The sequence below is a fragment of the Manis javanica genome, chromosome 11 (genome assembly GCF_040802235.1).
Source record: "Manis javanica isolate MJ-LG chromosome 11, MJ_LKY, whole genome shotgun sequence".
In the NCBI taxonomy this organism is placed as follows: domain Eukaryota; kingdom Metazoa; phylum Chordata; class Mammalia; order Pholidota; family Manidae; genus Manis; species Manis javanica.
The window spans coordinates 20,221,015-20,246,019 of NC_133166.1; the positions used below are offsets into that span (position 1 = coordinate 20,221,015).

General features: G+C 42.5%; 1 protein-coding gene across 1 annotated transcript in view; it reads left to right on the forward strand.

Annotated features, from left to right (window-relative positions):
* The window catches only part of XRRA1 (X-ray radiation resistance associated 1), a 64,816-nt gene that overhangs the window by 1,586 nt on the left and 38,225 nt on the right, over positions 1-25,005 (forward strand). The window contains exons 2-9 of the mRNA XM_073216012.1: positions 205-260; positions 2,828-2,925; positions 5,935-5,937; positions 9,781-9,965; positions 13,198-13,269; positions 14,909-14,981; positions 17,610-17,707; positions 22,269-22,402. Coding sequence (XP_073072113.1) covers positions 2,832-2,925; positions 5,935-5,937; positions 9,781-9,965; positions 13,198-13,269; positions 14,909-14,981; positions 17,610-17,707; positions 22,269-22,402 — 659 coding nt within the window. The 5' untranslated portion in view covers positions 205-260; positions 2,828-2,831. The remainder of the gene's footprint in view (positions 1-204; positions 261-2,827; positions 2,926-5,934; positions 5,938-9,780; positions 9,966-13,197; positions 13,270-14,908; positions 14,982-17,609; positions 17,708-22,268; positions 22,403-25,005) is intronic.

A 25,005-nucleotide genomic window follows, 5' to 3' on the forward strand; every position in this document is an offset into this window, starting at 1 on the left:
ATAAAATTATTCTCCTGTTTCACCTTTCCATCTATGTCTCTGTCTCTAAGCTATCTATTTCTGGGATCTTTAGTCTTGTGGTATTTTTCTAGGCCCCAGGTGAGATACATTTTGGAACAAAGGGTCATAATAGGATATAATTAATGAGCAAGTCCAAAAGTTCTGAATGGCAGGCTAAGAAGGAGTGCAATATCTACTTTACAGGTGAAGAAACAAACAAAAAAAGAGGTCAAGAGGTCTTCCCCAAGGTCAAAGATCAAGTAAGTACTATGCAGATCAGAAGCAAGGTCCTCATCTCTGAGTAACTGGAGTCTTCTCCAATAGTCATCATCTCTAATATTCCTTGGCCAGCTACTTACTCATTCACTCATCCATTCACCTATCTAGCACATGGGTGTGGTTGGTTTCAAGAGAGATTTCCTGAAAGACATTGACTGAATGACTGTCAGTTTCCCCATTTACCTATCCATCCACCCATCTTCCCAACACATTTTTAGTGAGTTCTAGATGCTATGGTGAGGTTCTGGGATTACGTGGGTGAAAAAGGAATCATAAACCCCACAGCAGGTGGGAAATTGGTAAGGGGAGCAAACAATTATAGTAAAGTGGTAAGTACTACTAGGAGAAGTATGGGGTGTTGTGGGAACACATAAGAAGGGCCTTCAACCCTTTTTGGGGTAGTAAGGGATCAGGAAATTCACAGTGCCCATCAATCAACATCACTCATTCATTCCACAGATAATTATAAAATCTGTTACCTATAAGGTGCTAGGAATAAAGAAGTGAATACCACAGGTGCTTAGACTCTAATTAGGGAGATTAGGAATATGTATAAAAACCCTTGGGCCCAGGAGAACCTTCATTGTATCCTTCATTTGGCTCACACCTATTTATTGGTGTTTCCTATGAGCATTCCCAGGGTGGAGGAAAGACAGTGAATTGGACATGTTTCCAGACTTGGAGGTTCACAGACCATAGAGGGAGCCCCCTCAGATTGCTAGTAATCTTATGGGGCAGAAAGGGCTCCAGCCATGAAAGAGATACTGAAGAAATATTCCAGGGCTTAGCCAAAGCAACAATTATTTCTTTCTAGAAGGTTCAGTGAAGGCTTTGTGGAAGGGGTGCAAGTGGACTGGGTCTACAAAGAAACTTTTTTTCTATTTATTATCCCATTCAGTTCTTATAACAAGTTTTTATCCTTGTTTTAAATTTGAAAAATATGAAGCATGCAGAGGTAAAGCGATCTGCCAAATTCGTCACTTAGCTTAGTGGTAGAAACTAGACTCAAACTTAAGCTACAAAATTGTTGCTTTTCCTACTGTACCACTCTACTTTTCATATTTGTCACTTCTAGGAAACACTTTCTCATGACACCTGATCCCAGTTGTCCACTCTGCTGCTTTTACTGAATCTTTTTCCCAACCCTCCATTTCAGGGTCCCATATTCTTACTATAGCTTCCCTTCCTCTGGCTTACAGGTTCCCAAACTTCTGCTACCTCAAGTTTTCTAAAAGTATCCCGAAGAAGACTGGGGAATGGCTGGATCTCTTTAAAGAAAAATCTCAGATCTCTAAGAGCTCAAGGTTTAAGACATTTAGACTCTTGATTAGAGATTTATTCCTAAAGGAAGTGGCATTTGAGCTGAATCTTAAAGCATGAGATCAACCAGATGAACAAGATGGAAGAGGCTATTTTAGGCCAAAGGAACACCAAGAACAAAGATAGGGAAGATGGAATATGATTTGGGAATGGAAAATGATTCTTTCAGCCTGATGGGCAGGGCTGACTGGAGCTGGAAAGGTTAGGACATAGGACTCCGCAGGCCTTCAAAACCAGCCTCAAGCTTGCTCAGTGGGAAATCCAGTCAGAAGCCTAGCGTAGTTCTCTAAATGGGAGATAATGAAAGCAGTGAGAGACAGAGAAAAGGAGACTGGAACAGTGTCTCTGAGCTGCAGTTGTCATGACTCAGTGACCAGTTAATGGAATCCCATTTCACTAGCAATATTTTTGTCAGACCTCTCTTTCTAAACACAGCTTGAGTCATGGTGCACTCCAGCTCAGATATCATCCACGGCTCTCGGTCACTTACAGGGTGAGGCCTGAGCTCCTAGCCTGGCTCTGAACGCCTTCAGGAGCAAACACCGTCCTTTCCATCCACCCTTATTGTCCAAGACTCCTGAACACACATCCTTCCCCTTCCTGGGTCAGGCTGTTTCTTTACAGTGCCAGACATGCCTTGCCTGCCACCATGCACTGAGTTCTGTGACCCATTCTGTTTGGGATGCTTATTCTATCAGGAGACTCAATTCATTGCTCAAATCCTATTTATCCAATTCAAATGTCATTATCTGCATATCATCTTACTTAATATGTGAGCCCCCTCTTCCATGAACTTTGTTAAACCAAAGAACATTTCTACTAGCACTTAATATGTAGGAGGCACGACATTTCTAATTTGATCCTGTCATCTGTCTCTTAAGGTGTATGTTATTACTCCCAGTTCACAGGTAAGGAAACTGAAGCTCAGAGGGGTAGAGCAACTTTCTCAGTCATAGAGTGAGGACAAACAGCCAGCATTCAAACCAGGTCTGTCTTAGTCCAAAGGTGATGTTTTCTAGTGTTCCACAGAGTTAGGGTTGATTTGAACTGAAACCCAGGGCCTTGTTCCCTCTTCATTTAAAGGGCCAGCCCATTTCTGAAGCAGATCAGAGGCCTCTAGGGCCTCAGAGACAGGGTGGGTGTAGGGTGTGGTGGTCCGCTGGGCTCACAAGCTGTGCTGGAAAGAGAGAGCAACGCTGCCCCTCTCACTCCTCTGCTTGGCCCCCAGGGAGATGGCCTCCTCAAGAATCTACAAACTGGATGAGAGGAACCCTTACCTGAACAACTGCTTTCCAGCCAAAAATCTGCTTCAGACGCCAGAGGAAGGTCAGGTGATTTCTCAAATTGGGGCCTTTGCCTCACACCCAGCTCACATCCTACTTCAGAATGTCTCCCACATCCGTTCCTTCCTCTCCTGCCCCTTCACTACTGTCCCCTGCCCCACCCAGTCCCATCCCTTCCAATCCATCTCCCTCCAGCAGCTTCAGGGGACCTCCGAAGTGCACATCAGACCACAGCCTTCCTGTTCAGTGCCTTCTCATTGCTGGCTCCTTTACCTGCTGTTCTGTGTTCAGAGTCTGACCTCCCCTTATCCTTTGCTACAGCCCCATTCCTTTATTTATGCCCTATTCTATAGTGCTGTCTTTTCACGGAGCTTTTTTTATGTGCCCAGAATGTTCCAGCCCTCATTCCAGTTATCCAGACTCTTCCCACCTCCACAAAACCCAGCTCTTCTCCCACTTCCTCCAATAAGCCATGTCTGGCTGTTCCACCCCAGGGTCCACCCTCCCTTGTGAGCTGTCTTCCTCTCTGTGTTTCTTATGTGATGACTAATCATATTCTGCCAACTCCTAAATAAAATGGCTTAAACTTGATTGTGCTAAGTATTTTTTCAAACATTTATCTAGTTAAAAACTCCCCTGGGGCAAGGACTCCTCAGTACACTGAGCAGAGCCAGATAGAACACTACCCAGAAGTCTGTGCTCACAGGATTGGAGTTGTTGCTTTGAATGGGTAGAGGAAGGGAGAAGTCCCCCTTGTTTACTTCAGAAGAAGTGACTTGTTGGGCTGTACATGGACTCTTCGAAGAATCTTCGCCTCTGGTCTGTCCTCCCCACTTCTCTAGAGTGATTTTATTTTTCACATACAGACCTTCTCTGGCCACCTTCCTGTGTGAAATCTTCCCATGCAGCTCTCATTGTGAACTCTCAATTTCACATCCACAGCCTCTCACACACACACACAGAGAAATAATACTGCATGTTTTAGTGTTGGTATGTATATTTCCTAGCCCACTGAGACCAGTGGCATCTCAGTCACTAAATGCATACCTGGCACCCTAGATCTTGGTTTCTAAATACCATTCTCCAATAAAAGGAGCCAGGACTCCTCAGAGAAAAAGCTGTTTCAGGGCTGGAGCGGGAAAAACACAAACTGAACCTGGAACATTGTGTGCTACCCCAAAGTACAGAAGTGCTCAGAAAAAGGACAGGGCATGTCGAAGGGACAGAGCCACCAACCTGAAGGAGCCACTGGCCAAAGCTGAGACAATCGAAGCAGCAAAATAAAGAATTGGGTTCTAAACCACAGACTACATAAATATATATACGAGCCCTAGCTGATATGAATAAATACTTGAATACATAAATAAGTGGGGAGAAGGAACAGCTCTTCCTTATGGTAGAATTCCTGTTAATAAATGTAAAAGGATTGGAGGAAATAGAAAACCACAATTAAAATGTCACAATAATAATTTTTAAGGCAAGAAACTTCTATGGATGCTATATTAAGGGTCTCTGACAAGAGATACATACATATATATATGTTTTTATATTCATTCATGTTTTTATGTGTATATAGATGAATATACATATTCATGTTCTTATATGTATATAGATGGAAAGACACACATGTACAAGTACTTTCTCTATATTTCAAGGGACTGGCATATGAAATGATGGGGCGATGAGTCTGAAATCTATAGGACAGGCAGTCTAGACCTCAGAGAAGACCCCAGGCTGCAGCCTTAAGGCAAAGTCTCTTCCTCCTTTGGAAAACCAGAGTTTTTGCTTCTAAGGTTTTTCAACTGATTGGGTGAGGCTGAGCACATTACTGAGGACAGTCTGCTTAACGTCAACTGCTTGCAGATGTTAGCATGTCTACAAAATACCTTTCACACACCTAGATTGAACAACTGCTTACCATAGCCTAGCCAAATTAACCATCACAGATGCTAGCATTAGTTAGTCAATGATGAGAAATAGGTTATTTTCACAGTCTCTAGGTATCTTTATTAATTACAAAGGAAAAATAATAACTTCTCAGTAGAGAACCAGGCCAACACCACCTTACTGGGATCAAAATTAATATCCCGAGTAATCAGACATCTTGGACACCAGGACATGATGTGCTGAGATGGTCGCGCAGCTGTGGTAGTGCAGCCGAAGTGCAAAGCCTTAATATAATTATGGGACAGCATCAAACAAATTCAAATTGACAGACATTTTACAAAATAACTGACTAGTACTCTTCAAAAGTGTCATGATCATACAAGAGAAAATAAAGACTGAAGAACTGTCACAGGCTGGGAGAGACTGAGGAGATATAACAACTAATAAAATGTGAGATCCTGGATTGGGTCCTGGAACAGAAAGAGGATGTTAGTGAGAAAACAGGTGAAATTCAGAGAAGGGTTGTAGATTAGTTATTAATATTGTACTAGTGTTAATTGCTTGGCTTCAATCATTACAACTATATAAGATGTTAAATTTAGGGAAACTGGGGGAAAGCTGTACAGGAACTCTGTACAATTTTAGCAACCTTTCTGGGAGTCTTAAATTATCTCAAAATGAAAATTATGGGGAAAAAAATCCTTCCTGTGGATACCTTTTCTGCTAAAAGCCTACCCCATGAGAACATGAGCTCCTTACTCAGGTCCTCCAGACATTTTCTGATCTGACTCTGCTGACCTCCCCAGCCTCACCTCTTTTCCCTCATGTTCATTTCCTGATATACTCTGGGCCTTTCTTCCTGCCTATGTTGGAAGTTTTGGCTCCAACCCAGCCTGGAGTCTGCAGGAGTCAGAGCTATTGGGATAGGATAAAGGTCCATACCCCAGATAGGGGCAGACATTTTACAAAATAATTGACTAGTACTCTATGGAGTGCTGGAGTGTCAGGCCCAGAAAGGGAATGGGAAATGGCTCACGTTAGACGTAGGCCAAGAGCTCCATCCAAGAGGCAGGATTGGCAGCAGTGGCCAGGTGAGCCAGGACAAGCTCTGGAGACAGGATTAGGGAGCTGTGCAGGAAGGGAGCTAATGACCCAAGGCACCAAGCTGGTCCCCACAGCTCTGTGCTGTTCTTCTGATCTTTCATACCTCTGAGTATTTCTTGTGCTCTTCCCTCTGCCCAGGCTGCCTGGTTTTCCCATCAACACCTAGTTAATGCTCAACTTACTAGATCTAGCTTATGCCCTAGGCTGGTAGCTCCCCACTCTGGGCTTCCACAGTACCCCTTATATTATTGAGCGCCTTTGAGTCAGGGCCTCTGTCTTACTCTTTTCCATAGCTCCAGCTCCCAGCACAGAGAAGATGCTCAGAAAAGCCTGAATGGATGATTGTGGGCAGGGCTGTAGCTCAGGTTCATACAGCCATTCATTCAGCAACACTCCCAGTGTGTTAAGCTCTGTGCAGGCTTTGGGAATACTGAGATGAATGAATCAAAGTCTCTGCCCTTGAGGACTTTCCACTCTAGAGGGCAAGATAGACAATAAACAATTGAACAAATAAAATCATTGCAGATTGCTCCTTAAAGCTTTCCAAAAAATAGAAGAGGAGGGAATACTTCCAAACTCATTCTATGAGGCCAGCAACACTCTAATAAAAAAAACAAAGACACCATAAAAAAAGAACATTATCCCTGATGAACATAGATGCAAAAATCCTCAACAAAATATCAGCAAACAAAATCCAAAAATACACCAAAGAGATCATCCATCATGATCAAGTGGGATTCATCCCAAGGATGCAAGGATGGTACAATGTTCGAAAATCCATCAACATCATATACCACAACAACAAAAAGGACAAAAATCACATAATCATCTCAACAGATGCTGAGAAAGCATTTGACAAAATTTAACATCCATTCATGAAAAAACTCTAAAAAAATGAGTATAGAGGGCAAGTACCTTAACATAATAAAGACCATATATGTCAAACCCACAGCCAACATCATACTTAACAGCAAGAAGCTGAAGCCTTTTCCTTTAAGATCAGGAACAAGACAAGGATGCCCACTCTCCCCACTTTTATTCAGCATAGTACTGGAGGTCCTAGCCACAGCAATGAGACAACCCAAGGAAATAAAAGGCATCCAGATTGGTAAGGAAGAAGTTAAACAGTCCCTGTTTGCAGATGACATGATATTGAACATAGAAAAACCTGAAGAATACACCAAAAACTACTAGAACTAATAACTGAATCCAGAAAGTTGCAGGATACAAAATTAATACACAAATTTGTTGCATTCCTATATACTAACAATGAACTAGCAGAAAGAGAAATCAGGAAAACAACTCCATTTATAATTGCATCAAAAAGAATAAAATACCTAGGAATAAACCTAACCAACAAAGTGAAAGACCTATACCCTGAAAACTTCAAGATACTCATGAGAGAAATTAAAGAAGACATCAATAAATAGAAATACATCCTGTGCTCATGGATAGGAAGAGTTAATATTATCAAAATGGCCATCCTGCCCAAAGCAATCTACAGATTCAATGCAATCCCATCAAAATACTAACAGCATTCAAGGAACTAGAACAAATAGTTTTAAAATTCATATGGAACCACAAGAACCCCGAATAGCTAAAGCAATCCTTCCTGAGAAGGAAGAACAAAGCTAGGGGGATTATGCTCCCTAACTTCAAGCTCTACAACAAAGCCACAGTAATCAAAACTATTTGGTACTGGCACAAGAACAGATCCGCAGATCAATGGAACAGAATAGAGAGCCCAGATATAAACCCACACATATATGGCCAATTAATAAATGATGAAGGAGCCATGGATATACAATGGGGAAATGACAGCCTCTTCAACAACTGGTGTTGGCAAAACTGGACAGCTGCATGTAAGAGAATGAAATTGGATTATTGTCTAACTCCATACACAAAAGTAACCTTGAAATGGATCAAAGACCTGAATGTAAGTCATGAAACCAAAAAACTCAGAAAAGAAAGCATAGGCAAAAATCTCTTGAATATAAACATGAGTACCTTTTTCCTGAACACATCTCCTTGGGCAAGGGAAACAAAATAAAAAGTGAACAAGTGGGACTACAACAAACTAAAAAGCAAAGGGCACCATTAGCAGAACAAAAAGGCATTCTACAGTATGGGAGAATATATTCATAAATGATTTATCCAATAAAGGGTTAACATCCAAAATATATAAAGAACTCACACACCTCAATACCCAAAAAAACAAATAACCTGACTAAAAAATGGGTAGAAAATCTGAACAGACACTTCTCCAAGAAGAAATTTGAACGGCTAACAGGCACATAAAAAAAATGCTCCACATTGCTAATCATCAGGGGAATGCAAATTAAGACCACAATGAGATATCACCTCACACCCAGTTAGGATGGCCAACATCCAACAGACAAGAAACAACAAATGCTAGCAAGGACACAGAGAAAGGGGAACCCTCCTACACTGTTGGTGGGAATGTAAATTAGTTCAACCATTGTGGAAAGCAATATAGAGTTTCCTCAAAAAACTAAAAATAGAAATACCATTTGACCCAATAATTCACTCATAGGAATTTACCTGAAGAAAAAAAAATCCCAGAGTCAAAAAGATACATGCACCCCTACATTTGTCACAGCACTATTTTCAACAGCCAAGAAATGGAAGCAACCTAAGTGTCCATCAGTAGATGAATGGCTAAAGAAGATGTGGTACATATACACAATGGAATATTACTCAGCCATAAGAAGAAAACAAATCCTACCATTTGCAACAACATGGATGGAGCTAGAGGATATTATGCTCAGTGAAATAAACCAAGCGGGAAAAGACAAGTACCAAATGATTTCCCTCATCTGTGGAGTATAACAACAAAGCAAAACTGAGGGAACAAAACAGCAGCAGACTCACAGACTCCAAGAAGGGACTAGTGGTTACTAAAGGGAGGGTACTTGGGAGGATGGGAGGGGAGGGAGGGAGAAGGGGATTGAGGTCCATTATAATCAGCACTCACAATATAGGTAGGTCACGGAGAAGGCAGTACAGCCCGGAGAAGACAAGTAATGACTCTATAGCATCTTACTCTGCTGATAGACAGTAACTGCGACAGGGCTAGGGGGGTGAGGACTTGATAATATGAGTGACTATTGAAACCACAATGTTGTTGATGTGAAACCTTCATAAGATTGTATATCAATGATACTTTAATAAAAAAATAAACTACAGATGCAGGAGTAGACAGATTCTAGAATATAGAATATTGTTATGGTCTTTGTTAGGTGGGCTCACTAGTAAACCTTATATTATTCTTTTTACTTACATACATTTTCTAGTTCTTTCTACAATGAACATGTATTACTGTTTTTAAAAATTCCAATTGTCCTATAATTATCTTATCCTGAGCTCCTTACACAACCTTTCCCCTGTAACGATGAAATCCAGAGTAAGGTCAGAGAAGAAGGAGCCCACTGAGTTGACATCATTTATTGGCTTTACCGGAGAGAAGGCAAATGTTGGAGTTGCTAGCTGGCACAGGAAAGAATGATCAGCTCTATTGAGGGAGTCAGGGAAGGCTTCTCAGAGCAGGGAATAGTTGACATAGGGTCTTGAAAGAAAATCAGCATTTGGAGACTAAAGTGTAGAGGAAGGAATCAGACAAGTCATTCTGTCTCTTTGAGTCTTAGACTTTTCATCTGTAAAATGGGGACAGTAACATGTCCTTTGCTAGGTTTTTGGGCCACTTAAATGAGATAGGTATGTAGATCTCCATGTCCCCCACCTCACGCCAACAACAGAACAGCTGGTATGTACTAGGTAATGAGCTATTTTTTTTTGGTTTTAATATTATAAATAAATATTCTGTAAGGGCACTAGTTGTAGCTTTGGAAGAGTTTGCTCTTTCTAACTGGTCTGATCTTCTCAACAGGCCGAGGACACTGGTTAGTGGCTCGGAAATGTAATGTCAAGAAAAAGTCCAAGGGTGTGGTTGAGGCACCAGCTGAAGGTCAGGAAAGCCCGAAGAAGGTTTCTTTTGAGGTCAGGGGGAAGAAAAGGTCTCAACGGGGAAACCAAGAGGACATTCCTGGACGTATGCTGGACCAGGCTTTCCTGGTAAGAGTAAAAGCATCCTGGAATGGCTGGCTGGTGTCTGTCTTGGTTGGGGGCAAGGACTTGCCTGACTCCCCTCTGGTCCAACTACCCCCAACCACCCCCAGTGATTAGATTTCAGGAAATTGAGTACAGCCAATGAAGGGCCCCAGTGCTTTCTTTATATGTAAGTTTTCTTAAAACCACCTTTGAGATAGGTGTATACTGTGTTATTATTATGATGTTGCCATTGTGCAGATGGGGAAACTGAGACCCTGAGAGGTAATTGGCATTGGCCAAGGTCCCACAGTTAATAATTTGGACTCTGGTCTACTCAGGATTAGAACTATTTAGGATTAGAACTCTGGTCTACTGACTCCAAAGGTTGTGCCTTTACATTATGTCAGATAAAAAAAAAAAACCCTCTTGAGTTGGAGAAGCAAAGGAGTAAGTCATGGGGAAAAGTAAATTAAAATCACATTCCAGCACCTCATAGGGTGTAGAGATTCCTGCTCCGTTCTGGGGAGTCCTCTCCACGAGTGGAGTGATTGGGGAGGTCCCACACTCCACAACCTTTGTCCTTTGGGTTTGGTGTCTGGCTGCCAACCAGTCAAGGGGCTCTCCCCAGATAGTACCAATGCCTGTGGCAGGCTTTATGAAGAGGACTAGGCAAGCTGTGATGGAGACCAGCAGGTAATTTCACATCAGCTCTGTGCAGTGCCTCAGTGGCTTTGCAAAGAAAGACACATTTTGTAAACCAACATTAATGTGCAGTCCAGTTCTCATAGCTTCCTTAGAAGAACTCTCTGGCAGCCTCCTTTGTTCCCAGGTTCTGCTTATGGTTCCAAAGAGATGGGTTTCTCCACAGATAAGATTTTGAAAGAGAGTTTTGAGGGGTAGTTGGTTACATCTCACCTCAAGTGGGTAGTGTAAGCTTTTCATAGAATCCTGGAGGTTTTCTTTCATTTTTATGGCCACTTCTCACAGCAGGTTAGGAGGACTGAAGGACAGTGCTGAGGAAGGGCAGAAACACTTTCCACAGAGGCCATCTTTCCCCTTTGCTTACAACAATGCACATTCCCACATTAAGGGAGGTGGCGTGTTACCTTGTTGCCGCTTTGGAGAGCAAAAGCTTCAGGGGTGTTTTTCAGAGGGATGGGATGCCAGCTGCCTATTGGACAGCTTCACTTGGATGTTTTATTGGTACCTATATTGAGCGACTGCGCCAGCCCCCTTACTCCAAGTCCCAAAACATACCCCTTTTCTAGTGTTTGCTATACCACTTCAGTGATGGCACTACTATCTACTGGGTCACCCAGCCAGTAACCTGGGGTTATCCTTGACACTTGCATCCCCTTCACCACCACCCCTGCCTACCATTTCCAAGCCCTAGCACCTTTATTAAATAATTGTCACATCTCTATGCTTTGCTTCATCTCCACCACCGCCACCCTAATCTGGGCCACCATCACTTTACTGCATTAATTCAGTAAATTCCTAACTACTTTGAACCAACTAGGATGCTTTTATTTCACACAAAAAGAGGCATTGTTATCCCCAGGTAGATTAATTTACCAATTTAATGACATCTTCCAAAGCCTAGGTTCCTCCACCTTTCTGCTCTTATATCCTCAGTATGTTAACTTGTTCTCTTGGGCTGATTGCCTTCATGACCCCAAGATGGCTGCAGCAACTCCAGTAATCACATATAAAGGATAACATCCAAAGGTAGAAAAGGAATTGCTACTGTCTTATGTTTTAAAGGAAGAAAAAGCTTCCCAGAACTGGCCTCCCACACCCAGCAGCCAGTGTCTTGTTTGCCAGACTTGTATCATATGTCTCAAAAGTCAATTTTAGGTTAGAGGAACATGACCGCCATGACTGGGTTAGACAAGTCAAGACTTATCCCTTGGAGCTGGAGCTTCAGGACACATCCATTCTAAGAAACATGAATAACATTGGGGTTCTTTAACAAGGAAGAAGTAGAGAAATGGGTCTAGGGAAGAACATTAACAACAGCTGGTACATGTGTCTCACTCCTGCCTCTCCTGTTCTCTCATCCTTTCTGTGTGTATCAGACATAGCAATTTTTATGAATTTGCTGTCAGTCCACTGCCAAAAAACCTCTGACAACTTTCTTTTGACTGGGATTAACCTACATGCCTTTACAGAGCCAACATGGACTCAAATGATCTAACAACTGCCTCCCTAGCCTCGTCTTACTGTTTTTCATCCTCTCAAAAAGTGCCTTGCTTTTTCCTGCCTTGATAGCTTTCACAACCCTTGCCACCCACTTTCACAGGACCAAACTCCTACTTAGCTCTTAGGTCTCAGCCAAAATATTATTCCCTCAGTAAATATTTCCTTACTTGCAGACTGAGGTTAGGACCTCCAGTTACTGTCTCTATAGCATCATAAATTTCTCTTTTAAAAAATCATCACATTTATAAATATTCACTTGCTATTTGGCTTTCATGCAGTTGCAAATGGGATATTTCTGCCTCTTCATTATTTCCCAATGACCAGTTCATATTTAAACATACTAGATACCATAAGTAAGTGATTAACAGGAAAAAATAATGAGGTTTGGCTACACAGAACTAGAAGCTTCAAAGATGATATTTTATTCTAACATTTTAATTTTGAGGGGCAACATATGATAGTCAAAAGAGCACAGAGTTTAGTGATTATAGATTTGGATTCAAATCACAGATCTATTACTTACTAGCTATGGGGCCTTAAGCAAGGCAGTATGTGTCTCTTAGCCTTGTTTTTTTCATTTAAAAAGGTAGATAATCATACTTATGTCAAAGGGTTTAATTAAGATTAGAAGAAGGTTTGTTGATGTATTTAGCACAACAGTGGCCCAAAGTAGTGCCTAGTAAATATTTGGTGAATGAATGAATGAACAAATGAGCAAAAAAATTATGACAAATGTAGGAGATTGGTAAAGCCCCAGAAATACAGATTTTTTTAAGAGCCAGGTAGAGGAAGTAAGGCTCAGAAAAGATAGAGAAGGGACAGAGAGGAAGGAATCCTCCTAAGAACCCTATAAAGTCAGTGTTACTATCTCCATCTTACCTATGGGAAACAGGTGGAGAAGTTGGGATGGCAGGTTGGTTCTGAGCAACTCCAAAGCCCGAGCTCTTTCTACTGGACCAAGCCACATTCCTTGTCAGAGAGTCATTTGTTGTCTTGGCCAGTCACATAAGCTTTGCTGGGGCCTGGAGAGCTGACCTTCTGCACTGTATTCCAGCTGAAGCACCACTGCGTGAAGAAGCCATCAGACCTGTGCAACATTAATGTGAGTGGCCTGAAGTTCTCCAAGGTAAGGCCAGCCCGCAGAGGCGTAGTTGGGGTGAACCAGAACTGAGGTGGTTCCTGACTTCTGTCCATTGTACCTCTTGGGGACTGGGAATCTGGTCACGAAGGAGAAGGAGGGTCAGACAAGGGCTCATTGGGTGGAAACAACATTCAGACACAATATTTTACTGTCAGTAGGGCATTACCATGTTCTGTGTGAGATAAACAAAATAGCCTTATGGAAGTGGGTTTGAATTTGCCTTAAAACTTTGTTGTGGCATCATTTATTGTGTGACACTGAGTCCCCATCAAAATCACCTTCAGGAAACAACATGGACGGAGCTAGAGGGTATTATGCTCAGTGAAATAAGCCAGGCAGAGAAAAACAAGTATCAAATGATTTCACTCATCTGTGGAGTATAAGAACAAAGGAAAAACTGAAGGAACAAAGCAGCAGCAGAATCACAGAACCCAAGAATGGACTAAACATTACCAAAGGAAAAGGGACTGGGGAGGATGGGTGGGAAGGGAGGGATAAGGGGAATAAGGGGCATTATGATTAGCACACATAATGTAGCAGGGGGTGGCATGGGGAAGGCAGTATAGCACAGAGAAGACAAGTAGTGACTCTATAGCATCTTACTACACTGATGGACAGTGACTATAATGGGGTATGTGGTGGGAACTTGATAATGGGGAGAATATAGTAACCACAGTGTTGCTCATGTAATTGTATATTAATGATACCAAAAAAAAATAGCCTGCAGGAGAAATTTTCTCAGTTTTCAGTGCCAAGAGTGGTAATTGTTCTCCCAAGATGTAGGTTTGTTCTTAACTTGTAGGCACTGTGACCTCATGAGTCATATTTCTTTCTTTGCATTGGCCAGTAGGTAGCTCAGGGCCATATTTGTGGCCTGTCATTAGCCAATGTATATACAGGATATTATGGCATATATTTTTGGTTTGTAGGTCCTCCATGGCATATAAAGAGAGATTGCTTGTGTAATACTACACAGCAATTAAAATGAATCAACTAGAGCTACATGTGTATCAACATAAGTAAATATAAAAACATCTAGGTGTATCAACACAAGTAAATCTCCAAAACATAGTGTTGAGTGAAAACGCAGGTTGCAGAATAATAAACTACAATATGATTGCATTTAATAGAAAGTTTTAGAAACATGTTAATAATACTATATATGATTTATGGATACACATATATGTAATAGAAGTGTAAAAAAGGTGTAAGAAGGGTAACCAGCAGTTCAGGACAGCTATTTTCTGAGGGAGATGAGGAGGAGAATGTGATTGGGGAGAGTTATGTGGCATGGGGGGAGAGGGGGCTCAACACTCTGTAATGTTTTATTTCTTTAAAGGAATTTGAAGTAAAGACAACAAAATATATTCGGACTTATTAAAGCTGGGTCGTGGGTACATGTGTCTTCAGGGTATCATTCCCTATACTTTTCAGTACATTTGAACAATTTCATAATAGAAAAGAAGCAGAAAAGCCCTTGCAGTCCTCGAGAAGTGGCTGCTCCTGTGCCGTGATGTGTGCCATCTCTTTAGGTCTTTGCTCCTTCTGACAGCAGCTCTGCAGCTTCAGCATGGCCTCTGTGCCAGGAACTAATCTTGTGTTCTTTCCAAACGTCTTCCCACAGGCTAAGGAAAAGGATTTCAAGCATTTTCATTCCGTGATTTACATCAATGCCTCAGAAAACCTGCTGCCTCTGGGTAAGCTTTTCTTCCTGAAAACTACTTTCTGCCTCTTGGTTGATGCAGCCAGTCATTTGTGTTAGCGTATCAGTTGCCTGTCAGTCCATCCATGCATGACTGGACATGCATCTCTTTTTTTGGAGTGCAATAGGCTGGGTGCTGGGGAACTCACAGACCTGGACTTCAGCCCAGAGCTGGCACTACCTGCTTAGAACTTTGCTCATGGAATTGCTGCTTCTGTATCTGTACATGGAGATAATTCTCTTCCTTTCTTCCTCCCCAAGGCAGGACCCCTTGTAGGCTTAGAATGAGATAGGTATATAAAAATGTTTTTAAGTCCGTAAGAGCTCCTTTAGGACTTGTTTATTCAGCAAATCCACAGTGCCCCCTGCTGGGTGTCAAAACTGTGGGAATGGGAGAGTAAGGGAAGTGCAAAGATAGAGGGAATCAGAAAATGCTATGCAAGTGTGTAAGTGGGACATCAACCAAGCCAGAGTGTCAGGAGAAACTTAGAAGAAGAGGAGCACCAAAGCTGAGACCTAAGAAATGAATAGAAGGGACTCAGCATTTCAGACCAGTGGAGCAGATGTGGGACGGCAGAGCCTGATCAGGGACTGTGAAGACGCTCTGTAGGTTTGCAAGGAAGGCAGGGAAGAATGGAGACCAGGAGGTTGGCAGGGGCAGATTATCGAGGGCCCTGAGTGACTTGGACTAATCCTGAAGGCAAAAAAGAGCCCCGGAAGGCTATTAATAGAGAGACTCAGTGGTGGCTGTGAGGAGGGTGGATTATAAGGGAAGGAGATGGAGGCCAGGAAACCTGGGAGACAGTTTCATTTTTTCAGGGAAGCGGGGGTGAGGCCTGAACTAGGACTGTGGCAATAGAGGGAGGGGGATTTAAGAAAGCAAGATTCAGGAGGAGGTAGAAATAACAGGACTTGGTAACTAATGAAAAGAGGGAGAAACCAAGGGGATCCACTGAGACAGAGAGCCCTGGAGGAGAGGCAGGTTTGTGGAGAAACAGGATGACTTAGTTCAGTTTTGAATGCATTGAGTTTGAGGGGTGTTCTTAAAGACACATGTGATGAATCCCTGCCCTTAGGAAACAGTATGCTCTGTCAGGAACGTGGGCTTGAAATACAAAGGCCAACAGGCATATAAAAAGATGATCAACCTCATTAATGATTAAAACAGCATCAAAAGCTATTATCTGCCTATCAAATATTGGCAAAAATGAGACTGTAGGGTGATCGCCAGCACTGGGAAGGAAATGGGTACTCTCTTATTTAGCTGGCACAAGTGAAAATATTAGTGCAATCTTTGGAAGGCAACTTGATAATGTCTCTGAAAATAGACATTGCTTTTAATCTAGCAGTTCCACTTCCAGAAATGTATTCCACAGAAACAAACTTGTACAAGGATGTTCATTGGAAATATCCTGAAATAACTACCAGGCTGTCTTTTTTTGGTCTCTACTGAACATTCTGACTATCAGACCACCAGAGGCCACACTCGACCCCAGGCTCACTTAGGAAGCTCTAAGCCATTCCACAGTGTGTCAGCAGCACGGCCTCAGGAGGTCCTTTCCCAGGGCGTCCTCACAGCCCTCCCGTGCAGCCATCACAAGCCATTCTCTGTGGCTCCCAGCTCAGGTCCAGGGCATTGAGATTCATTGGTGGAAGCAGGAGCCACTCTGGCTTAGAAATCTTGCTCCCAAGGGAGCAAATAGCCATTGTAACACTCTACATAGTTCCTAGAGTCCCTGCCAAGGGCATGTCCAGTTATAGGAGACCCAAAGTTATGGTTACCCTCCAGAGGTTTAGAGTTCATTTACATTTTCTCCTAATCCAGTTGTGATTTTCCAGTCTGTGGTCATTTTTACCACAGCAGTGCTGCCTGTGTTACTGCACTATATGTTTCAGTTACCAGGGGAACCGAGCTAGAAAGTTACAAGGTCCATTTCTCATGCAGAAGAGTGTTCTTACCTTTTATTCACATAGCCTAAAGGCTGTCAGTAGGGAAATGGTTAAATGAAGTAGGGCATGGCTACACTATAGAACATAATTCAGATATAATGCAGATGTATATGTTTTGATATGGAACAATCCTTAAGTCATACTGTTAAGGGGAAAAAAAGTAAGTCACAGTACAATGTGTATGGTATGATTCTATTTTTGTAAAAAAATAAGTGTGGTGTGTGTGTATGTGCATTTCAGTATATACATGAGAAAAAGTCTGGAGTATTACACATGAAATTCTCAATACTTACTTATATCTAGCTGTTAAATTAAAGGGATATTTTATTTTGATTTTTGAAGGTTTTTTTTTTTGGTGGGCATGTTTTACTTTTATAATCAGAAATAATAAAGAAAAGTTTTAATGGACTTTGGAGTTAGCCTTAGATTCAATTCTTGGCCCTTCCACTTACCAGCAATTCCATTCCTAGCAAATCACTTGGCCTAGCTGAGCTTTGGTTCCCTCAGCAGTAGAATGGATGCAGTGATGCCTATTTTTCAGGATGTTAGAGATTTAGAGGGCAGGTATATAGAGAGCCCAACTATTAAGCCCAGCCTAACTCAGTAAATGATGACTGGTAATATCTTTCTCTTAAGTCCTTCACAAGCTGCAAATTCTTTCTCCTTTCCATAGAGGCATTTCACACGTTTCCAACCTTAAAAGAACTGGATCTTGCATTTAATGGCATCAAAACCATCTATGTGAAATATGGAGACTTTAAGTTCTTGGAAGTAAGTTGGAGGTAGGGAGTTTTTGGTGCCACCGTTTCCCTGTAGGGAATGAGTGTGGAGGTCTCCACTGATTCTAACTGTTGGGAAGGGGCTCTCCGGGCCTTTACAGCCAGCCAGGCCCTTGCTTCAGGGCAATCATCTGGGTGGTGGGGTTGCTGGTGGTGAGGAGGGTAGCGGTGGTGGTGGTGGTGGTGGCAACAGTGGCAAATAGATGAGAATATGTTAGACCGGTGGCCATGGAACATGGTCCAGAAAATAAATGCCAAAGGTCATGCCCAAAGGAGTCTGTGTGCAAAAAAATGAGTTTTATAGGAAGGAATTGAGGGGAGATCTGGAGCCAGAGGGGCCTAAGGAGCCATGGAAGTTAAGTGAGCTGGTCTGAGTGAGCCAGTCTGGTTCAACGGGCTGGGGTAAGGCAGCCTGTAGGCCTAGTGCATAGGCCCAGAGATGAGTGTGAAATGAAATAGGGCTCCTGTGAGTTATATAGCAGACTCTTGACATTTGTACATTGACAGCTATGAATGTACACCCCAGATAAAAAATTATAGAAAAATTTGTTTGCATTCTTGGCTTTCTCCTAAATTAAATTTCCCATAGTTATGCATTTTCTAATCATGTTCTCATACTTCAGGTTAATCAACTCTTCACCTTCCATGTAAACTTTAGGGCTACTTTTCATAAAGAAACAAATCTCTGTCACTACCTGAGAGTCACTGTGTACATAGAGAGTAGAGAACAACAGAGCTGGAGCGAGGTGTGGAGCTGGGCATCTGACCAGGCTCACTTACTGAATAATGGGCTCTTCCCCACAGGTTGGCCTTACAGAAGTGTTTCAGATTCAAACCTCAGCAAAATGTCTGTGTGTCATGAACCTTGCGATTGATCCCGAATTGTTGTGACTTAAATTATTCAATCTGCAAACATCAAGGGTCCGCCTCTCTTCGCAAAAGCCTTACTTACTTAACTTGGTCTTCCCAGATAGACAGAGGGAGACAGATTTCCTACAAGTGAATATTTCAGAGAGTTGATACCCTTTATATGCCCAAGTTTTAAAAGGTTTTAACTGCTTAGGATGGCAATCTGCTTAAAATGGATTATATGTCCTTGTATTCTTAAAGCATGCTATACTGACTGTAATGGTTCCTTCTCTCCATTGTTTCAAGTCATACTGAGTATAACAGTGATTTACTATGATTTGGAACAGGAGTGGTCCTCAGACTTGTCCAGGAAGCAAAGCTCTTGAACGTCCGATAAAACAGAGAGGGAGTAAGTTTACGACAACTGATGCAATGCTGTGCTGTGTCAAAAATAATTTATACCAAATTTTAATATGAACAGTGGGAAATCGGTTCTCAATGCTCTAGAGATAGAGGGAGTCATTTCCCTGATCTATAGGCCAGGGAGCTTCTTATGGACTTTCCTTTTGTTTTGGTTATTTTACTTTATTAAAAAGAAGTTGTTGAGCTCCTGGTGTGTTGTATACTGTGCCAGGCATCATGTCTTCCTCACCTCTACCATTTCAACCCATGTGTCAAGTGCCAGTGGGACACATGGAGGGGACGTGACTACAGTCTTCAACCCCACGCACAGCTGACTACGTTAGATCTACTGGTCGATCATGATTGGCTTTTGGGGGGGGCTCCACTTCAGAGTTTGATAGCCTCTGATAAAGATTATTTGTTCAGCCACCCAGCCTTACCAAAAGGGAATTTATTTACAAAAGAAAGCAGAATATAAATGAAAAGAGGACATCTCTTGGCCAATCATTTGTTTTCCTCTCTTTATGATTTGCAAGGGCTCCCTAAGAAAAAAGAATAAACCTGTCAATGTCCTGAATTTGCAGCTCACGGTAATGAGTATTTTGATGTGTAATAAAACTTGATGTGACTCAGCAGATGCAGTAGCCAGGTTAGGAATCTTCTGACCTTGTTGGCCAGAAAGGCCGCCACTCATAGTAGAATTCTTCAGGAGACAATAAAGGAGAACTTCTTTTTGCCATGATTTGATTCTCTGCATACAGGTCTGAAAAAGGGTCAGCTGCAGCCCTGCCCTGGGAGTCAGGAGACCTTGTTTCTAGTCTTGGCCCTGCCACTGTTTTGGCCTGCCTCCTTGGCCAAATAACCTGCCTTCCCTAGGACTTAAGTTTTCCCCTCTGTGAATTCTGAACTAGCTGTGAAATTCTGTGACCTGTGATTCTAAGACTATTCTAAGACTTACTCCTGTAAGTCAGTAAATATTTTAGGCTTTGCAGTTTATATGGTCATAACTCGTCCTACCTGTCATAACTGGTCAACTCTGCTGTGGCAGAAGGAAAGGAGCCACAGACAATACATAAACAAATGTGGATAGCTATGTTCCAGTAAAACTTTGTGACACTGAAATTTGAATTTTGCCTGATTTTCCTACAGTTATTCTTCTTTTGATCTTTTCTTCTACCATTTAAAAATGTGAAAATTCTTCTTAGCTCATGGGCCATCCAAGCAGGCAGCAGGATGGATTTGGCTCAAAGGCCTTAGTTTGCCAGCTCCTGAGTTAGGACAGTGATGACACAGCTCAGTGCGGTTGGAGAGTGAGACACAGTAGTCTGTAGTAATGGGTGAGCCTGCAGAGGTAGCAGAGGAGACAGCGTGGAGGGCCTTGGAAGCCTCACTAAGGAGTTTGAACCTTTCCTATGGGTAATGGGTGTGGCTGTTGTATATTCTTCAGTATGAAAGATATTAAGGGGTCAGAATCCATAGGTCTTGTTGACTGCCCACATCTGGGTGTGTGGGAGAGGACATGCCCTCCTTCACCTGTGCTTATCCAGGCCAGCTGCCTACTGTTCCTCCTTGAAGGCTTCCCTCTTTGCCCTGCCAAGTGGGATCACCCTTTGTGTGAACTCTCTAAACTTGGAATTTGCTAATGGCAGCGAGAACTCTTTTGGTGCTCAGCCTGTACAATCGTATCAAGTTCTCCCTCTTCTACCATGGACTCCAGTCATACCCAAACCATTTTCAGTCCTCAGAACAATCAGGGCTGTCTCCTGCCTCCTGGCTTCTCTACCTGCCACTTGCTGCACTGTCCTTAACAACTTGGTGAATACCGCCCAGTCTCTGGGGACAGTTCAAGTGTCACCTGCTCTGTGAAGGCATCTGGACCCCCTGGTGGACCTGCACATTTTCCTTCCTTTGTGCCTCTATTGGTCTGTGTGAGACATCTATCCCAGAAGCTGCCCGCCTAGGCTGTGAGCTCACAGTGGGCAGGGACTGATACAGAGTAAGCCTTCGGGTAGGGGCCTTGAATGAGGTGATGGCGATGATGACAGCCAGCATTAACTAAGCATTTAGCCTGTACCAGGCCCCATGCTCAAGGCTTCCCTTACATAATTCCTCATACAAACCCATTATTATTCCCACTTTACAGATAAGGAAGCTCAGGTTAAGTAATTTTCCCAAGACCATATAATCAGTGAGGACTTAAACCCAAGTCTACAGATCCCATCAGTTAATTACTACAGCAGAATCACACAAAACCCAGTCCTCCTCTGGTGGTCACCTGCAGCCAGTTGTCTATATGTCTGATGACTGGGTAACACTGATGTGGTTGACCAAAGACCTTGCTTCTGCACCAGCTGAATAAAACTCTTAACAGTGGCCCCACTCAACAGGCTTCAGTGGATGTGGGTGGCTGGAGGGGGAGGGAAAGAAGCTGGCTTGTGCAGAAGTGCTAAAGTGAATGTCTAGACTGGGCTGACATCATTTATCCCAGTTGCCTTTGTATTTCCAGAAAGAAACTCAGTTTCCTGACTGGACCCCTGGCTGCAAGCAACTATTTCATGAATCTAGTGGTCAATTAGAAGGCAGCTGATGATGGGGTGACAGTTTGGGTCTTTGTCCTCATAAGCCACTCATTCTAGCTGCTTTTTTAAATGTGTACTTACTGTGTACCAGGTTCAATGCTAGGTTACAAGGATACAGTGATACCGTGGTATGGCCCCTGACCTCAGAGAGTTTGTGCTTTAGCCCACTACTGTGTGTCATAACTACGCTAGGCACATCTGTGTACCAATATCCCTATTCCTCAGACATGCATCCAGCCATGGTAGATATCTGGCCAACTGTGAGAAGTACCTCCTGAGCAGTCTAGATAAATCACTCTGTCAGGGGAGATAGAGATTCCATCTGGCTGGGGAACTGGGAAAGGTTTTATAAGGGGGCAGCTTTTGAGCTGGCCCTTTGGGGCTTGGATTCAGGTACATGGAGAAGAGGTATTCCTGATTGGGTAAAAAGCTCAAGCAAAGATCTGCAGGTGGGGTGGGGGAAGGGATGGGGAGGAGTGACTTTGGCCAGCACCATAGGATAAACAACAGTTTTCAGTGGGAGGTAAGGCTAGAAAATGGGTTAGGAACTGGCTCTAGTGGGCCTTGAATTTTAATCCAGAGATTCAGGAGGATTTTAGCCTTGAGGGTGGTGGGGCCACCCCAGAAGTTTAAAAAAAAAAGCATTTAGCTCCCACTTCATGTATAAGCATCTTTGTCATGTGTAGTGCTTCTGTTCCCCCATATTTTATCTTTGCACCACAGTTCCTGGACCTTTCCTTCAACAGCCTGACTGCAGAGGCCATCTGTGATCTGGGGATTCTGCCGCACCTCCGTGTCTTGCTGCTCACGGGCAATGGGCTCACCAACCTGCCACCAGATTTGGCTGTTGCCGAGCAGTAAGTTCTACATCCCAGGGTCCATCCCATGTGTTTTTTCATAGCGATTGGGTATAAGTATTCAAGAGAATAGTCCAAAGCAGCTCAGGTGTGCTGTAATGACAGGCTGTGAGTGCTCAAAGCAGGGAGGATGCCTCCTACTGGAGCTCCTAGGAATGGCAGCCAAGAGAGCAGGGCCCCAAAGAATGAGTAGGCCTCAGATGGGTGTCCCACACTCCTCCGTGCTATTAGGAGAGACCAGGTGTTTAGCAGATCACCTTCCCTGCCTCTGGTTGGTCATTGATAAATCGTGGGTATTGCTTTTGCCACAGTATTCCCCTTCATGAACTCTCTTAATAAACTTATATTCCCATTTTTTACCTTTGCTGAATGGGCAGAGGCCATGCCTTGTGGCCAGGATGTGCTTATTAGTCCTTCTTCTCTTAATAATAAAACCACATATGTAGTGCTCTAAAATTATTCCATCTTCAAAGAGGCACAGAATCTCAAACATAATTAAATTAATCATGGGGATGAAAGTATAGCATAGAGAATATAGTCAATAGTTCTATAACATCTTCTATGTTGACAGTAACTACACTAGCTGGGGTGAGCATTTAATAAAGTGAATAACTGTTGAATCACTATGTTATATACTTGAAACCAATATAATATTGTGTATCAACTATATTTCATTATAAATAAATAGAACAGGGAGATCATCCTGGACAATTGGTGGGCCCAAGGCAACCACATGAGTCCTTAGAAGCAGAAGAGGAAAGGAGAAGAGTCCATGAGATGTCTATGGATAAGATGAGGCCAGAGAAATGAGGCTGAAAGAGAGTGCAGAGAAAGGTGTGCAAAGAACTTGACCCACCATTTCTGGCTTGGAAGAGAGCCTCGAGCCAGGGTATATAGACGGACCCTGTGAGTTAAGAATGACTCCAAGACAATAGCCAGCAAGGGAACAGGACCTCAGTCGTACCATCACATGGGCCTGAATTCTGCCAACAGTTTGAATGAGTCTAGAAAGAGACTTTCCCCTAGAGCTCCAGAGAGTGGGAGGGAAAGCCTACTGATCCTGTGCTTTCAGCCTTATGAGACCCTTGGCAGAGAGCCATGCTGTGCTCATACTTCTGACCCATGAAAACTGTATGCTAATAAATATTATTTAAAAATAAAATAAAAAATAACCCCTACTTTATAGATAAGGAAAGTGAGGCACAGATAGGTTAAATAATTTGCCCAGGGTTACAAAGCTAATAAGTGGCAGATCCGAGAGTTGAACCAGGTCTGTCTCATTCCAGAGACCAAGCTTACGGCCATTACATTCCCTTCTTATGTAGATTCTGTACATTTTCCAAGGGCCAACTCAGAGCCTTCTCCTTTGACCAGAAACCTTTCTGACTGCTTTAGCCCATGCTTCTTCCTCCCTTCTTTAAGCATCTGTTGAGTTTAATGTTTTCCCAGTTAGTTTACAACTTAGTATATGCCATTGTGACTGCCTCATAAATACGTACATACTGTGTATTTATAATAGATAGGTAAATGGATGATATATATAGTCTCTCCAGATAGACTGTGAGCTCTATGAGGACAGATGCTCTGTCTTACTCATTGCTGATCTGAAGCACCTAGATGAGGAACCAGTGCTTTGCACAAGTTACTATTCAATGATGTTAACCTAATTTAGATGGTGATGGAGAAAGTCATGGGGATAATGTTCATTGCCATGATGTGATTATGGTGATGGGTTAAGATAATAGTAATGATCATTAATTAATAATAATGTGATCATTACATTAGGGATGTGACTAATCAAGGTTCTTTTGTTGCAAGTAACAGAAGTCCATTTCAAACTAGCTTAAACAAAAAGGGAAGTAATTGGATTATGTATCTGAAAAGTGCTAAAATGAATCTGCTGGATGCCTTTATGGCTTGACACAGGTACACAGGACGTTGTCAGGGCTCTGCACGCATCTTGGTCTATTTCTTGGGCATGTGTACAACTGCCCTCTTGTCTCTTACTCACTCTCCCAGGCACATGCACACATCTTTCTTTTCCTCAATATTGTCTTCTTCTTAGGCAGGCTTTCTTCATGACCAGACCTGTAACAGTCAGGGTCTAGTGAGGAATACAAAACCACTCAAGGTAATGCAAATTGATGGGAATTATTTATCTTAAGTAGGAAGAGATAATAATTGGTGTTTTATTATGGAAAATTTCAAACAACATAGAAATAGAGTCAATGGTGAAATGAACTTCCATGTACCCCTCACCTAATGATTATTGCTTGACAGTTATCAAGTCACACCCAATCTTGTTTCCTCTAGCCCCATCACACTTCACCCTAGATTGTTTGAAAGAAAAATCTCAAATGTATCCAGCCATAAATGAATTCATGTAATTTCAAGCAGTTGAATTCAAGCAGATTCATGTAATTTCATCAGTAAAATCCAGTGTGTACTTCTAAAAGACAAGGACTCTTTTAAAAAGCATAGCCAGAGTACCTTTATTCTACCTAAATATTACCAATAATAAACAGAGGAAATTAGTGCCATAGGTGGTAGAAGGTCTGGGAGTGCAAAATGGCAAATAGCGTTAATCGAAGATCAAAAGGGAA